The sequence below is a fragment of the Mesoplodon bidens genome (genome assembly GCF_964165515.1).
Source record: "Mesoplodon bidens genome assembly, chromosome: 15".
Classification (NCBI taxonomy): Eukaryota; Metazoa; Chordata; class Mammalia; order Artiodactyla; family Ziphiidae; genus Mesoplodon; species Mesoplodon bidens.
The window spans coordinates 14598627-14616958 of NC_138171.1; the positions used below are offsets into that span (position 1 = coordinate 14598627).

The following is an 18332-nucleotide window of genomic DNA, read 5'->3' on the forward strand; positions in this document are numbered from 1 at the left end:
AATATTTCGTGACTCGTGAACATGGCGTGAAATTCAAATTTGTGTCCACAAATAAAATGTTTTTAATTTCTTCAATAAGAGGCTTGCGGACATCTATTAATATTTTCTTTAGTCATATAAGAACCTATACAGTAGCCTCGACTTTGCCCAGAAAAACTCTGGGCCCAAAGCAGGAGCTGCAAGTCAGTTGCCTAAGGGCCCGGAGATGAAGACCTCGAGCTGGGTTTAAATGGATAGCCAGTGGTGGGGGAACTGAGGCAAAACTGGCTATAGGCATTCAAATTCAGCCTCAGGGAATCACTGAGCCCTCCACACCAAACTGCCTGTAGGCTGGCCTTCAGGTCACCAATCTGTGACCCCACCGGAATTCCAGCCGGTGTCTGCAGAAGAAGGTGCCAACACCTGCCACCTGTGACAGAGGCTGTGACTGGCCCATCTCCATCTGGGGCAGTGGGATGAGCTCTGGACCAGGAGTCAGGAACTAGGGGGTCGTAATCCAACTATCTTCGATTGTTGGAAAAAAATAGCGTATTACACAGGACAGCTCCAGTTTCCAGGAGGAGTGGGGTTTTGTGTGTGTGCAGTGCGGGACACGGACCAGTAGGGAGCCGATTTCCCAGGGGCGCACAGACAGTTACTGTAGCAGAGCTGGACCTGGAGGAGGCTTAGGCTGTGGCCCCTGGGGCTCTGCCACTGAATGGGATTCAGTTATTCTCTTCCTCTCTGCTTCTCTGTCTTGTGGCCAGCCGGCTTTCCTCACCATCCACTCTCGGTATCATTTCTTGGTCTGTTTCAGAGTTTCTACTGCTTCTGAGTTTTGGCATCTTGGTGGTTTCTGCTTCATCCTAGCTCCCGCTTCATTGTAACTTCTGTTCCCTTGTGGGGTAGCGCCCCCTCCCCCACAGTACCTAATCCCACTGCTCCAGCTACTTGCTGCCTCCTGTTTCTGTCTCTGGAAGCATTGAGCCCCACACACCTTCTGCTTCCTCGTAGTAGCTACTCTCTAAAGGCTTTGCTCCGTCTCCGGGTGTGTCTGCTCCCTCCAGCCACCGCTCCCTCAAAGTACCTATTTCCTCACACGTTCTGCTTCCTCGGAACTCAGCCCGCTCACGGCCTCCGTATCACCCGGCCCTCTCTCTCTGTCCGCTCTTGCATCTTCAGTTATCACTTCTCTTCACCGAGTTGTCTCTCTACTTCCTACTGATGCTTCAGAGAGTCAGAAACTGCTTGGTCCAGCTTGTTCTTATAAAAGCAGATCGCTTCCTACTGTGTCACCTCGTAGCCTCGTAGTTTCCTGGCCAGCCTGTGGCCTGGCTGCTCTAGATCGGGTGCCCAGCCATGGTTCTGTCACCTGTGGGTGGGCTCATAAGGCCCAGAGCTTCCACTCAGCTGGGACTGTGGGGAGGGCACTAGGGCATACATGTGCAGAATCCCAGCTCTGTTACGAATTTGCTGGGTGACCTTGAGAAAGTTCCTATACCCTCTGGGCCTTGCTTTCCCAGTTAGGAAGTGAGTGGGGCCCTTAGTCACTTTTCACCCCTGGCTTTAGCGGTTCTCTAGGACATGTCCAAACTCAAACGCCACATAGCGTTTTTGTGTGCCGCTGATCGGATGCAGGAGAATGTGTTTGGTGAAACTTGGCCCTCCCTGTGCATCTCTCCCTTCACATTTTTGAAACAGAGGACAGTTTCTGTGTTACAAGGAAAACAGCAGCAGCGGATGATCGAAATTGGCAAGACCTTCAGTGTCAGAGCCTGGTGGGATCTGTGGAAAACAGCCGAGCCAATGTCCAAGTAAAGGGGGCAGCTGATACTCAGTCTCTCCTGACTGTCCCCGTGTAGGAAAGCACGACTAGTTTTGCCAGATTTGCCGATTTTTTAAGAGAAGCAAAGAATCTGGAATTTTATGAAATCTCCCTGATTTTAAACTTTGGCAACTAACACTGGAAAACGAATACTACGTGGGCCTATCCAGTAGGGTTAAAACACATCTCTAGGTTGGATCCGACCCATGGAGTGTAGCATCCTGCCTCAGCTGAGGGTTCTTTAAACTGGAGTTTTCAGTGTTGCCCAGTGGGTGGGGAGAGGGAATTCCACCCGCACTGCCCAGCCTTGGGCAACCAGTGGGCCCGTGCAGACTTGGCTGAAATGATGCTTTCTAGTACTCAACACCCATGTCTTACAGGCAGCCTTAGAGAGTGGTCAGTCCGTTTCCATGGAGAGAAAGTGACTTGATCAAGGTCACACAGCTAGTTAAAAAGAGACAGGAGGTGGAACCCAGACATCCAAGCCAACCTTGATTTTCTTATCTTACCCACTGTCTTCCATTCTTCTATGGATCTGAGTTGCACTTGCAACTCCCTTTGTGGTCACTCAGCAAGTATTGATGCTCTGCCTACTGTGTGCCAGGCACTGTGCTTGCGGTTGACGATAATGATGATGATGATGACGATGCTGTTGATGATGATGACGATGCTGTTGTTGATGATGATGATGATGATGTGGATGATGTGGATGATGATGTGGATGTTGAGGAGGAGGAAGAGGAGATGGAGGGTGTTGTTGAGGAGGAGGAGGAAGATGACCACCATGTGGATGATGACAGCTTTCATTTCCTCTTTGCCCAAAAAGCTCTTCCTCCAGATATCTCCAGAGAAGCCTTCTCTGACTACACCGTCTATAAAAGCACCCCTCCTTTGCCACTCTGTCCCTTTCCTGTATTTTCTTTTTCTTCATAGCACATAAAATGTCCCAACATTATACATTTATTGATTTATCACCTGCCTCACTTATTGGAATGTAAGTTTTCCAGTGGGCGGGATTTCCTCTGTTTTCGCCACTCCCATATCCCCAGTGTCTAGAAGAGTGCTTGACACATGGTACGTCCCCAATATACACTTGTTAAATAAATGACCGAGGACTTGCTCTGAGCCACATCCTGTGCTGAGCCCTTTGCATATATGGGCCCGTGTCATCCTCCCAATTGGTCTCTGAGAAGGTACTATTGCTCCCTCTTGCAGATGAGGACACTGAGCCTCAGAGAGGTAGAGCCACTAGCCCAAGTCACATAGCCGAATGGCAGAGCCAGGGTTGAATTCTTTCTAGTTCAACCTCAAAGCCTGTGCTTTCAGCTACTGCTCTAGAAGGCAGCTGGCATAACGTGAAAGTGAGAAATTTCGACAGTTAGAGGCTGCACTTATGAGAAATAGTGGCAAGGGCATGGTTGGATGGGAAAATAGTAAAGGCAATAACAGCTAACGTTAATTGCCATTCCCGGGGCTTCCCTGGTGGCACAGTGGTTGAGAGTCCGCCTGCCGATGCAGGGGACACGGGTTCGTGCCCCGGTCCGGGAAGATCCCACATGATGCGGAGCGGCTGGGCCCGTGAGCCATGGCCTCTGAGCCTGCGCGTCCGGAGCCTGTGCTCCGTGATGGGAGAGGCCACAACAGTGAGAGGCCCGAGTACGGGGGAAAAAAAAAAAAAATTTGCCATTACCATATGGTGAGCAGTCTTATAAGCACTCACCACTTAACTCACTTAACCTGCATTGTGTTAAACTCACCTCAGGGCCTTCTGCCTACCCTGTCCACCCTGTAAAGTGAGTCACTTTACTTTTTCAGACCTTGGCTGTCTCTTTAATGAAATGCTATTTTATCGCCTGAAGGCAGAGGGCTGGGCCTCCTGACATCTCCAGCTGCCTCTTCTAGTTCTGGGCTTAAATCATACATTGTGTTTGGCCCAAGAATCCCCTGGCGGTGTGTGACATCGGAACCGCGTGGGTACACCCAAGGGCTGCAAATTATCTAGGGGCGGCCTTTATTAAGTAGCTTTGATTGTCTTTATTATCCAATTATTAACTTTTATTTTAGAAAACCACGGTGTAAAATTTTGAAAAACACTGAAAAGGGGAAACAAAATATCAATGGGTACTTAACCAGGAACTGTCCTGACAGAGGGCGAACTGCTGTGAATGGGCCAGACCCATCCTCCTCCAGAGAGGCCGCTGGCAGCCCGCGTTGAAGAGCGCCAGTTCAGGAGTGCTTATTTGTCACCAGGCACTGGGCTGTGTGAGTTGAATATATTATTCGACAAGTACTTATGGAGTGACTTCCAGGTGTCAGTCAGGGACACTGGGATACGGCTCCAAACTAAACAGAAACGTCGCTCCACTCACAGCTCCCTCATTGCTTCATCAGTGCCCACAAGAACCCCCAGGTACTATTATTGTGTCAGGTATTGGCTGAGGATATGGGGGCTTAGAGGCAAGGTCACGTTTCAAGGGCACACAGTGAGCCAGGGTCCAGGAGAATGCTCTCAATGCAGGGATGACAAACTATAGCCCGTGGGCCAGATCGGGCTGCCACCCACTCTGTAAATAGAATTTCATGGAAACACTGCCACACCCACGTGTGTCCGTTTTTTGTCTGTGGCACTTTCATGCTACTGTGGCAGCCTTGCTGCAACAGAAGGCTGCAAAGCCTAAATTAGTCACTCCCCAACTCGCTACAGAAGACATTTGCCGACCCCTTGTTCAAACTACTGCAGACATGGCTGCTTTAGAAGAAATACAAATCATCCTGTACTTCCGTGGAGCAAACATTCCCTTGGTTTCTATTCTCCTGCATTTCCTTCCTCTTTTTTCCCTCTCTGTACACCTTCAGTTACAAAGAGGGCCTTTTCTCTTGTAAATGAGAAAGTAGTACTTACCCAGAGGGGCTTGTTATGAGATTTAAAGGATGTTCTGCTTGTGGACTGCCCAGTTCCAGAAGATTCTCAAGCTGCATTCTGAGTAGAGCAGATGCCACAAATCAGACACTGGAGCCAGATTGTGGCTTCCTGGAGACCCCTGAGTGTCCCCACCAAGATAGGGCTGCTGGGGCCGTTATCCCCTCCTCCGGCTGACTGTCCTGAATGTGTGTTGGGTCCCTTCCCTGCCCGGAGGTCCCCTCCCAGGCTAAGTGTCTTCTCTCTGCCCAGCTCCCAACACAGAGACAGAGCCCTTGCTGACATGGAAGAAGGCTCAGGACACGGTGCCCTGGAACATCATCCTTCTCCTGGGAGGGGGCTTCGCCATGGCCAAAGGCTGTGAGGTAAGAGCAGCAGGCAGGCTGCAGCCTGGGGAGGTGAGCGCCAGTCCCGGGGCAGCCGCGGGCGCAGGAGCAGAGGCAGCAGACTACACGGGCCCCACGGGCACCACAGATTCCGCATCTGCCACATGAGGGTCATCGTAGTTAACACCTCACAGCTCCGTGCTGTGCCTGGCGCTGCCCAGAAAGAGAGAAAAAAGGTACGATGTAGAATCTCAAGGAGCTTGCAATGAGCATTACACTAGTACTACTACTAATAGCATGACTAGAGGGTCCTGTGAGCACAGAGGAGTAACACCCTAGCAGGCTCACCCTGTACCAGGCACTGTTCAACGTGCTTTACACATATCGCATTTAAACTTCCCAGCAAGCCTATGAGATAGATGCCATTGTTATCCCCATTCTATAGATTAGGAAACTGAGGCACAGGGGGGTAAAGTAACTTGCCTGAGGCCACACAGCTATGTACTCAGGATAAGAATCCAGGTAGTTTGGCTCTAGAGCCTACGCTCTTGACCGCTATGTTAGGTGCTGTGAATATTAATTACTTGGTGTTACTATTAATGTGATTCTAGAGGGCTCTGTGAGCACAGGGGCAGAGCCGGGACTAGACTGAGGCGAGTGAGGCACTGACAGAGCAGAACTTCTGGAGGCACGCAGTCTCAGCACAGCCAGCCCTGCTCAGAGGAAGTGCAGCTTCAGTGTCCAACATGTATCATAACATATTATCTCATTGACTCCTCACACTGGCTCTCAGGGTTGGGGAATATTTATTTAAAATTTTTTTTTTATTTTGGCTGGGTTGGGTCTTCGTTGTTGCACACGGGCTTTCTCTAGTTGCCGCAAGCAGGGGCTACTCTTTGTTGCGGTGTGTGGGCTTCTCATCGCGGTGGCTTCTCTTGTTGTGGTGCATGCGATCTAGGTGCGTGGGCTTCAGTAGTTGTGGCTCCTGGGCTCTAGAGTGCAGGTTCAGTAGTTGAGGCGCACAGGCTTAGTTGCTCTGCAGCATGTGGGATCTTCCCGGACCAGGGCTCGAACCCATGTCCCCTGCACTGGCAGGTGGATTCTTAACCACTGCGCCACCAGGGAAGTCCTGGGAATATTTTTATACCCATTTTCCAGGTAGGAAAACCGAGGCCTGGAAAAATGAAGCAATTCTCTTAAGGTCATACAGTTGCCCTCTGCTTAAGGGGTGGGATTCGAACTCCAGTCCATCTGATTTCAGAGTCCAGCCTCCTAACGGCTCACTCTTGAGAACTTACCAAGTGCCAGGCACCTCAGGAAGCACTTTGCAAATACTGACTCTATTAATCTTCAAAGACACAGTTGAAGTAGATACTGTTGCTGTCCTCATTTCCAAGGTGAGGAAATGGAGGCAACTCGAGGCTAAACAAGTTGCCTACTTTTGTGCAGCCAGAAGGCAGAGCTGGGATTTGAACCCACAGCTCATGAAGCTGGGCCCCACCCCACCCCCTAAATTTCTCCATGTAAGCCAAGGTATGAGAGGCCACAGCCAATTAAGGGTCAATGGGAAATTAAGGTAAAGGAAACCTGAAATTACTTCTCAAATTGCTTACTTTTTAAAATTCAGTTTTGTGTTTGCATGGCAGAAATAGAGACACAGATGTAGAGAACAAAAGTATGGACACCAAGGGGGTAAAGTGGGGTGGGAGGGTGGGAGTGGTGGGATGAACTGGGAGATTGGGATTGACATATATACACTAATATGTATAAAATAGATAACTAATAAGAACCTGCTGTATAAAAATAAATAAATAAAATTCAAAAAAAAGAAAAGAAAATTCAGTTTTTTAAAAAATTTATTTTATTGAAGTAAAATTGATTTACAATGCTGTGTTAATTTCTGCTGTACAGCAAATTGATTGTTTATATATATATATATATATATATATATATATATATATATATATATATATATATACACATTCGTTTTCAAATTCTTTTCCATTATGGTTTATTACTGGTTATTGAATATAGTTCCCTATGCTATACAGTAGGACCTTGTTGTTTATCCATTCTCTATATAATAATTTGCATCTTCTAATCCTAACCTCCCAATCCATCCCTCCACCACCCCTCTCGCCCTTGGCAACAAGTCTGTTCTCTATGTCTGTGAGTCTGTTTCTGTTTTGTAAATAAGTTCATTTGCATCATATTTTAGATTCCACATATAAGTGATATCATACGATATTTGTCTTTCTCTTTCTGACTTCCTTCACTGAGCATGATAATCTCTAGGTCCATCCATGTTGCTGCAAATGGCATTATAAAATTCAGTTTTAATTATCAGTTTCAAATAGTGTTACGGAAACCCAGGCTTGGGATCTGAGTACCTGGATTCACATCCAAGCTATCCTACTCCTTGCTGGGGCCCTTTAGGCAAGTTCCTTAAGCCCTCTGGGCACCAGTTTTCTCAGCTATGAATGGGCTTGAAGTTCTTACTCTATGGGGTTGTTGGGAGTAATTAAAGAAGAGAGTAAATGAAGGGATACACCGCTAATAGGAGCCAAGAGCTCCCGTGTGTTCTCTGGAAACACTCACTCCATGGTGATTGCGGGCTCAGCTTCCAGGAGGCTGACTCTGAGGCGGGGAATTAGTGAGCAGGCATTAGGCTGTGTCCTGTGGAAGGGAGGGAAGGAAGCAGGAGAGGTGGGGAGACTCCGCCCCAGGAGTGGTATAACCTGGGGCAGGACAACTTCCGGTCTGAGACGGTCCCTCAGGGGCTGGCAGTGAAGGCCGGGGCTGGCAGTGAAGGCCGTCTGCAGCCCGCACTTCCTGCGCTGGGACAAAAGGCCTTCAGAGCCCCGAGAGCGGAACCATCATGCTATGGACCCCACACCAAGGCCGCACTGAAGCGGGACTGGGGGGCACATCCAGCTTCTCTACATAGCTACTCTTTTTATGTGAAATGTGTTTTTATTTTGTTCATTTTTTTCAATAAATGACACATACAAAGGTACAGACTTCAAAAGGAACAAAAGGATGGATGAGCAAAAGTACTGTTTTTGTCTCCATTTTAGGAATCCTGAGGACCAGGGAGGTTAAGTGACTCATGCTAGGGAACACAGCTCATAGGTAACAGAGCTGGGCTTTGAACTTGCATCTGTCTGACTCTTCTCACTATTCTCACTATTGCCTCCTACTGGGGATGTATCAGGGAAGGCTTCTGGCAGGAAGTGGCATGTTAGCCATGGCCTTGAGGAGGCCATGCAATGCAATGGTAGAAAGCATGGGTGGTGGACCCAGACCATCTGGGTTGGAGTCGATCTTTCACCTCTGAGCTGTGTGCCTCCATTTCCTAATCTGTAAAATGGGCATAATAATGGTGCCCATCTCATAGAGTTGTTACACTTATTAAGTGAATTAATACATGTGGAGAACTTAGAACATAGCCAGACATAGTTGTTTATTACGATTAGATATTATGGAAAAGGGGAGGTTCTTGCCTTGGGCAACTCAGTGGAAATGATGCCATTTATCGAGATGATATGAACCTCGCCTCACCCTGAGCCTGACCTGCACCCCAAAGGCTTCTCCAAGCTCAGGGAGTGGTGGACAAAGACTGGCTCTCAGTGGGCCTGGCTGCAGGACTGATGAGCATGCCGGGAGGCCAGTCTGGCTCCTGGCCCAGCCTTGGGCAGCTGGCCTCGGTTTCTGTTCAAAAAGGACTTTGTGTGACAGCTGCTCCCTCCCCCAACCCCTGCTCATACCATCCCCCCCACAGGCGGCCTGCTGCAGGAGGGACCAGAGTGCTCATGGCATGTCCTGCTTCCTAGCCCTGCCCAGTGCCCTCGCCAGGTCACAGCCAGGCCTCCTGGGGCTTAGAGGCCTTTGCACTGGGACTGGACTCCCACCTGCTGGTTCTGAAGGGCTGGAAGCAGATCCCAGTGCTTGCTCTGAGCTTGACCACTTGATGTCCTCACTGCAGGTTTCTCCCGCTGCAAAACTGCCCATATAATTAGACTCTAGTCTGATGGCTTGACTACACACGACAGCCCCTGCCTACCTTCCTGATGTCAGCTCTTAACCTCTATCCCCTCGTGGGCTCTCCTCCAGTCCCACTGGCCCCTTAATGTTCCTCAACCACATGACTCATTTGCACCCCAGGACCTTTGCATCTGCTTTCTCTCTGCCAAATGCTCTTGCCTGAGATCTCTGTGTCCTTACCCTCAGGTCTCGGCTCCAAGGTCACGTCCTCAGAGAGACCATCCCTGACCACCCTGTCTAAAGTAGCATCCGCCCTTCACAGTCACTCTCCCTCTTATCACCCCACTTATTTCCTTTACACCATACCTACCCTCCAAGTTATCCTGTTCATTTGTTTGTTTATTGGTATCTCTGTTACTAGAATGTAAGCTCCACAAGGGCAGGGACCATACCTGTCTTATCCATTGCTGTTCTAAGCATCTAGAAAAGTCCTAGTACATAACATGATCGTTTAATAAATATTTGTTGGACAAGACCTACAATATGGGCTGTTTTGAGGACTGATGACATGATGGATGGCAAGTACCTAGCAGAGGGCTGATACAGACCAGGTGTTAAAGCCAGCAGCCTATGTCAACCTCACCACTTTTCTTGTGATTATAATTTTACTGTCTCATAGAAAAAGGTCTTATTCTGACACCTTCATTTATATCTCTTTTAATCTCTACCCACAATAAACTTATCTACAAATATATTCAGTGATACAAGCTTGGTATTAAATCAGGGTGGAACAGACCCTATAGGCAAGTAGAAATGTGTGTATTCTCCTGAATCCCTCACTTCCTGCTGGAGAGTTATCTTATTATTATTATTGTTGCTGTTGTTGTTATTTTATTGACGAGGTAGACTGATGAAGTAAGAGCCAGATCCTGGGCTCAAAATTCCAAACTTAATTGACTTATCTGGGCAAATCACAACTTCTTTGTGCCTCAGTTTCTTCAACCATAAAATATAGATAATTATACTACTTACTTCATGGAGTTGTTTCGAAGATTAATAAGTTAACATTAACAAAATACTTAGAAGAGTGCCCAGCACAGAGTGAGCACTATATTAAGTGTTTGTTAAGTTACATAAATAATAATAAGCCCTGTTCAGTACTTACTATATAGAGGGATCGTTTCTACCTGTACTCATTTAAGCCTCACCACAACCCCTTGAAGAAATCAAGGAACAGAGACGTTCATTAATTTGCCCAATGCCACACAGCTTGTAAGTAGTACAGTGGTTCGAATGTTCACACATGTGCGTAAAGTCTTCCTCCTTTCCTTTAATCAAATTGACTAGCTCTCTCTACCTAAGAATTCTTACATGGAGTTGTACACACACAGCTGAGCCTATTGTGTTTTATGAGGCTTTTAAAGAGATTTTCAAGGGTTTTCTATTGAGATTTAAACTTTTTAAAAAAGAATTATTTATTATTTATTTATGGCTGCATTGGGTCTTCATGGCTGCGTTGGGTCTTCATTGCTGCGCGCGGGGCTTTCTCTAGTTGCGGCGAGCGGGGGCTACTCTTCGTTGCGGTGCACGGGCTTCTCATTGCCGTGGCTTCCCTTGTTGCGGAGCCGGGCTCTAGGCGCGCGGGCTCAGTAGTCGTGGCTCACAGGCTCTAGAGCGCAGGCTCAGTAGTTGTGGCTGGCAGCTCTAGAGCGCAGGCTCAGTAGCTGTGGCGCACGGACTTAAGTTGCTCCGTGGCATGTGGGATCTTCCCGGACCAGGGATCGAACCCATGTCCCCTGCATTGGCAGGCGGATTCTTATCCACTGCGCCACGAGGGAAGTCCCAGAGGTTTTAACTTTAAACATTCCACTTGTACCATAACACCCTCCTTTAAGATCTGACCCTACTATATGTCAGAGAGATCAGGGAGAGAGGACCTCGTGGAACTGGGAAAGGAGGAGGAAGAGGGGGCAGCTCAGCCTCCCCCTCCCCCCTGCGATGTGGCCTCAGGTACCTCTTGGCATCTGTGGGGGCTATAAAGAGCACAGTTTGACAATCAGAGCCTGGGGCAATTTCTGAGTGTTCCGCCACCTCTGACATCTCGTGACTTGATGCCACTAATGGCAGCTGGCATGTTTTGGGCACTTGCCCGGTGCCCAAGCACTCTTCTAAGTGCTTTACAGATTAGCTCCTTTTCTCCCAACAATAACCCTCTGGGACAGGGACTGGTACATCTCAGTTTACAGAAAAGGAAGTGAGGCACAGAGAGGTTAAGTTACTTGCCCAGGATGACACAGCTAGAATGGATTAAGGTGGGGGGACAAACTTAACCTGATTCCAGAGCCCTTGTCCTCACCCCCTGGGCCTGCTGCCTCTGACCTTGCCCGCTGTTGGCCCTGAAGTCCCTGGGAAAACCATGTGGCCGTGTGTTTCCAAGGAAACAGAGCTTCCGATTCCAAGGGAATGGGAAAGGGCAGGTGAAGCCCGTTCGAGTCCCCTTGAGAGCAGCTGGGGGATCTCCTCTCTCTGGAAGCTGCCAGGCCTCCCTCCGGCTGCGGAAGCTGAGCCAGGGCCCTGAGTGGCTGCTGGGACGCTGGCTGGAAGCCTGGCACCCAGAGGCCCGGCTACAGGGAAGCTCTTGGCTCCTCATTCATCCAATTCATTAATATTCCCTCTCTCCAGCCGCTCTCCATTTAACTGCACACACGCTGTCGGTCTCTTTGCCAGAGCTGTGGCCTCTGGGAAAAACTAGTGGACCCATTTTTCCCTGCAGCGTTCCCTGGGCCAGAGGAGGGGCTGGGGCTCGACTCTGCCATATACTATACTTTCTAAGCTATCAAGCAGTGCAGATGTGAAAGCCACACCTTAATTTTATGAAGTCTCTTCTAGGGAAAACTAGCATGTGTTACTCATTCCTTGAAGGTAACTTTTAAGTCATATTGTACCGACAAATGTATTATTTTATTTATGTAAAAACAGAATACTGCATTCTAGAATCCACTATGAAAGTTTAAGTTCTGGAATAAGCAGCAAATTTTCTATTAAACACAAAAGAGCATAAATTGTCTCTGATAAACCGAAGTTTGTTGGTACCAAAAGATACTGCGTAGACATACAAGTGTATGTCTACCATAAAAGGGCTATGGTAGACATACACTTGATTCTAAATGTTAGGGGTCTAATCCAACTCTGCCCTTGATCAGCTCCTAAGCCTACAGTTTTGTTATCTTTGTTAAGAAAATGACCTACAGGCAGCGCCCTTGCAGCTTTAATGAGATATTGCTGCATGGCACCACCAGGGGGCAGCATCGAGCACAATTTTACATCAGTTTTTCCTCTTTGGGGTCTTAATGAAGGTGCATTGGATTCCGGGTTGTTAAGGATACATCTGAAGTGGTGAGGACAGAGCTGGGGGAGGGTATCATTATTAAATACTCGTAAGTACAGTAATTCCTGGAGAACTCAGCAGAGAGAGAGCTCGGAGGTAATTCTGCAGCGTTGATGGCAGGTGTAGTCTGGAGCCAGGGAGGAGACAATCTACCTTGTCTTTTCTCTGTCCTGGAGGGCAGTGGTCCGCTCTGGGCACTGCCTTTCATTAAGAGGTGCAGTGACAGTCTGGTGTATCCAGTGGAGGGTGCCCAGTGACAAGGAACTTTGCAGGAGAATGTTAGTTTACTGACGTACGTGGCCCTGAGTGCAAAATACATCTTAGTCACTATTTTGGGGACCTTGAGCAAGTCACAAAAACTTTGCCAAGTTAGGGTTCCTTCTCTGTAACACAGGGAGGAAAGCTTACCCTGCTGGATGGTTGGGAAGAGTCGGAGGTAATGCAGGCAGGTGCCTGGCACCCTGTAAAGCCTCAGTAATGGTGATTCTTATAATGAATAATATGTTAATAATGTTAGTGTTTGTGGTACCACCATTGTAATACTCATTATAAATATCTTTATTATTGATAATCCTATTCATTGTGTTGTACTTGATATATATCTGACACATTTCCCATTATATATGATATATATCATATCTTGTATATATTATATATTTGGTATGTATTAATACATGATAATTATAAAATTAATAATGAATATTTTGTATAAATGTGTTAATATTTTTGTAATTAATAACCATCACTGGAGGAATGAGAAGATTTAGCATGGAGGGTCCAGTTCCCCTCTCCCACTCAAGTTTAGGGGTCCCACAACCAAATGGATTATTTGGAGAACCAAATGGATTATTTGAGGATCCAGGGGTTTGGGCCCTGGGCCTGTAGAGTATGGAGTCCAGAGCAGCTCAGGAAGCAGAGAAGCTGACTGAAGTCCAGGCTGGAATATGTGACCTTGAGCAGGTGACTTACCCTCTCTGAACCTCAGTCAACCCGTATGTGAAAGGGTGTAGTTGTCATCGCTGTGGCCGACCCTAACCTTCCCCCCTTGGCCCAGGCTCGGGGTGGGGGGCAGCTGTTGGAGGGCGGGGGGTGAAAAGGTGTCCTTGCTTCCTCCCCTCTGCAGGAGTCAGGGCTATCCGCATGGATTGGTGGGCAGCTGCACCCCCTGGAGAAGGTGCCGCCAGTGCTGGCCGTGCTGATCATCACTGTGGTTGTCGCCTTCTTCACAGAGTTTGCCAGCAACACGGCCACTATCATCATCTTTCTGCCTGTCCTGGCAGAGCTGGTGAGGGTCCATATAGGGTCCTGGGGCGGGAGGGAAACACCTCTCCCCAACACACGTTCAGAAATCTCTTTCTCTCTCCTGGGTGCTCCACCAGGAGCCACAGTTGGTCATCGCTCTCGTCCAAAATGCATGATAGTGTCAGAACCATGATATTTTTTTTTAAAAAGAATACTGTTTTTTTCTTTAAGAAATGCATAAATGGGCTTCCCTGGTGGCACAGTGGTTGGGAGTCCGCCTGCCAATGCAGGGGACGTGGGTTCGTGCCCCGGTCCGGGAGGATCCCACATGCCGTGGAGTGGCTGGCTCCGTGAGCCATGGCCGCTGAGCCTGCGCGTCCGGAGCCTGTGCTCCACAACGGAAGAGGCCACAACAGTGAGAGGCCCGTGTACCGCAAAAAAAAAAAAAAAAAAAGAAATGCATAAACAGAGTAAATATTTTCCAAATGCACCAAATTTCTTCCTTTGGGAAAAGTAACCCATGGTGACATGGAGAGTTTTCTAGGAAAATAGGAATTGCCAAATATGGATTAAGAAGAAGTAGAAAATCTGAGTGGACAAATAACCTTAGGAGAAATTCTAATGGTAGGCAAAGCTCTAGCCTCCCTCTAAAGCAGGGTTTCTCAGCACTATTGACATTTTGGGCCAGAGAATTCTGTTATGTGAAGCTGTCCTGTGAATTGTAGGATGTTTAAGCAGCATCCCTGTTCTCTACCTGCTGGATACCAAAGGCATCCCCCCTAAATTGTGACAATCCAAAATGTCTCTAGACATTGCCAAATGTCCCCTGGGGAGACAAAATTATCCCCAGTTGTGAATCACTGCTCTAAAAATCACTAGCCCCAGAGGGATGTCTGAGGTGAGAGCTAGCAAACCTTCAAGGAACAGATAGTCCCCACTTACCCCAAGTGTTCCAGAGCACAGAAAGATCGAGAAAGCTGTTCAATCAAGGTACAAGGTTAGCAAAACCCTGACACTAAAAACAGAAGGAGAGCAAAGGAAAAGAAAGCTATAACTCAATGTCACATGTAAACAAGGATGCGAATAACAAAACGGACCCACGATCATATGAATTCTACTAGAAATTTCAAAACTGATTAACAGACACTCAGTATAGTTTTATATTTAAATAGACTAAAGAAGACCAAACCATATGATTATCTCAATATAGACCAAAATGATCAAATTAAATCAATGTTGTAAGTATATGCTTTGTATGCAAACAGTGATATGCCAGGCACACTATCTGAATCACTTTTTGCTTTTTATTAATTTATGCATCAATTTATAATGGATATCACACTGTATTAGCACACACAGATACACTTTATTCTTTCTCAATGACTAGAGAATATTCCATTATGAATCCATAGTTTAAGCAATCTTCTACTGATGAACACAGAGGTGGTTTCCAGCCTCTGCTATTTCCCAACAGTGCTGCCTTGGCCTCTCCTTCTCTGAGCACCGTCTTATATGTAGATACATCTAGATCTCCAGAACCGAGATCCCTGGGTGAAAGAACATGTGCATTTACAATTTTGTAAGAGATGGACAGATTGCCCTCCCAAGTGTGGGCGTGCCATTTCCACTGCCACCAGCAGTGTGGGGTAGGGGTCCCCATAGCCTTGCTAAGTGTGATTGGATTTTTTTTTTTTTTTTTTTTTTTGCTGTACACGGGCCTCTCACTGTTGTGGCCTCTCCCATTGTGGAGCACAGGCTCCAGACACGCAGGCTCAGCGGCCATGGCTCACGGGCCCAGCCGCTCTGTGGCACATGGGATCTTCCCGGACCGGGGCACAAACCCGTGTCCCCTGCATCGGCAGGCAGACTCTCAACCACTGCGCCACCAGGGAAGCCCAGTGTGATTGGATTTAATCACACCCTTCCCCAGGATCTGATGGATCTGGCAATTGAGAGAGATGGGGGTGCTCTGGGGGAGGGGAGGGAGAGCAGACCCAGTCAGGTCTGCAGGGGCAGCTTTTGCTGAAGAAGATACTAGCAAATGATTTATTCTTCTAAACGTTGCTTATCATCAAAATCAAAACATTTTACCTGCAAGGGGGTGATCTTAGTGCTTTTTGATAAAATGTATGTGCTTTGTTTTACAAAAATTCCCTAGAGGGGCCAAAAATCCTTATCTTAAAATAAAATGCTGGGCTTCCCTGGTGGCGCAGTGGTTGAGAGTCCGCCTGCCGATGCAGGGGACACGGGTTCGTGCCCCGGTCTGGGAAGATCCCACATGCCGCGGAGCGGCTGGGCCCGTGAGCCGTGGCCTCTGGGCCTGTGCATCCGGAGCCTGTGCTCCGCAACGGGAGAGGCCACAGCAGTGAGAGGCCCGCGTACCGCTAAACAAACAAACAAACAAACAAATAAAATGGTGGCAAAGTGATCAACATGAGTCACAGATGGACATGTCATTTGGGGGAGGTGATGAACCGGTGGTCTGCTAACTGAGGCCAACCCACAGACACGTTTGCTCCACACAGTCTTAGAAATTTGGAAATGAGTGCCGAGGGGTGCTACCTTGAGCTCTCTTTATCTCTGAAATCCAGTGAGGCCCCAACAAAAGGCACCCAGAGGCCAGCTGTTTGGGTTGTTAGGCTGAGAGAAGGACCAGGCCGGGGACTTGAGGGTTTTTAGAGCCGCGATTCTCAAGGTGTGGTCCCTGGACCAGAAGCATCAGTATCACCTGGGGGCTTGTTAGAAATGCAAATTCTTGGGGCCCCCTGCCCTAGACCTGCTGACTCAGCAACTCTGCAAGAGGTGGCGCGAGCGCTCTGGGTTTTAACAAGCCCTCCAGGTGATTCTGATACGCACTCAAGTTGGAAGAGGGAGTGTTCTAGAATAATCCCCCCAGCGCATCCTCCCTGATGGGCCTGCGTGTGCTTGGAATGTCGCTAACCTAGGAATGTTCTCTCCATATCTCCCTCGGTCTGGTTCTCTTCCTGTCTGTCTGTCTCTACTTCTGCCTCTGTGTCCGTTCTGGCCGCATTTCTCTCTGTGTGTCTTTAAATCCGTCTTCCCGTTTGTTTCTCTCGTTCTCTCTCACTCGCCAATCTCTCTCCATGCATCTCTGTCTCTCCACCTGTCTCCATCTCCCGTGTGGTTTCTCTGTGTTTCTCGGTCTCGGTCTCTCCTGCCCCTGCTGGGCCCAGGCCATCCGTCTGAGGGTGCACCCCCTTTATTTGATGATCCCCGGCACAGTCGGCTGCTCCTATGCCTTCATGCTTCCAGTCTCGACACCCCCCAACTCAATCGCCTTCGCCTCTGGACACTTGCTGGTCAAAGACATGGTGAGTCTGGGCATTTTCTAGCAGAGGTCCGGGGAGGTGGGTGGATGCCAGGGGTGGGCAAGGCATCAAGGCAGGACTTGTGCTTCCCCCAACATCCCGCAATTTCTGAATAGGTCCTTCCGAGTGGGACCAGAAATATACCTTTTAGCAAACACTCTGAGATGATTCTTATGCTTAGGCAACTTCAGGAAGCACTGCCTCAGCGACTACTTTCCAGAGTTTGCTTCAGAGATGAGGGGCTTCCCCTCTCTCTGGGCACCGCCCTGTCTTCTGATTTGTTTGGCCAAGCGCTCTGTGCCCGGTGGCAGCGTCTCTAGGAGAGGAGCAGTGGACCACACCTGGGACTTAGGGCCGGGCCTCGGTGCCCAGCCTGCTGGAGAGGAGACAGAGGCCGAGGGTCGTGGCAGTGGCGGGGGACCTCCAGCTTTCGGCAGGGACCCCCGCCCCCGCCCGGGCTCCCCTGCCGAACCGGCTCCTGCCCCCTCCTCCGCCTGCTTCCTGCCGCCCTTCCCCCTCCACTGGCTGCCTGGGGTGTCTGCACCGTGGGTGCTCAGGGACCCAAGCTTCGGGGTCCTAAGCTGGTGCAACTGAGAAGGGGGAATCTGCTTAACCAGTCCTCAACCCACGCAGGCTCTCCAGGCACAGAGTTCCCCCAGGACAAATGGAGACCGTGAGAGGCAGAAAGAGATCACAGAGCAAAGAGACAGCAGGGACCCAGGCAGGCAGACGTTCATCCACTGTGGGTTCATTCGCTGCACAGATATTTGCTGAGCCCATTCCATGTTCTGGGCCGGGGGTTGAGCAGTGCAGGGGAGACACAGGCCTGCCTCTAAGGAGGTTGCCTTCTATGAGGGAGACAGGAAATGAAAAGCAGAGGGTATGTTTACTGATCAAAGCAGATTATTTTCAGGTTGTGTGATCCTGGGTGGGCCAAATTCTCTGAGCCTCATTTTCCTCTTCTGTAGAATGGGAATAATGATGATGATGATGATAACAGCCCTCACAGGGCTGCTTTCAGGGTAAAGTACATAGCTCTGTGATAACTGCATGGCATAGTGCCTGGCACCTAGAAACCACTCAGTGAATGGGGACACTTTCAGCTCCTTGAGGGTCAGCCTAAGGCGTGTAAAGATGGAAGGGTCTTGGGTATCGACCAACCTCGGTTTGTGTCTGGCTCCATCACTTGCCAGCTGTGCAGTCTTGGGTGAAGGACTTTCTGACTCTGAGCCTGGGCTTTTCCATCTGTATAATGGGCCTTGAGCAGACCCCTCCCTCACTCTGGGCTCTGAGCCTGGGCTTTTCCATCTGTATAATGGGCCTCGAGCAGACCCCTCCC

At 48.8% G+C, this 18332-nt stretch overlaps 1 protein-coding gene across 6 annotated transcripts in view; it reads left to right on the plus strand.

Moving 5' to 3' along the window:
- The window catches only part of SLC13A3 (solute carrier family 13 member 3), an 87279-nt gene that overhangs the window by 66895 nt on the left and 2052 nt on the right, over positions 1–18332 (plus strand). For all 6 annotated transcript variants that reach the window (XM_081256933.1, XM_081256932.1, XM_081256930.1 and 3 more), the window contains 3 exons: positions 4977–5089; positions 13546–13707; positions 16859–16996. In XM_081256933.1, coding sequence (XP_081113059.1) covers positions 4977–5089; positions 13546–13707; positions 16859–16996 — 413 coding nt within the window. The remainder of the gene's footprint in view (positions 1–4976; positions 5090–13545; positions 13708–16858; positions 16997–18332) is intronic.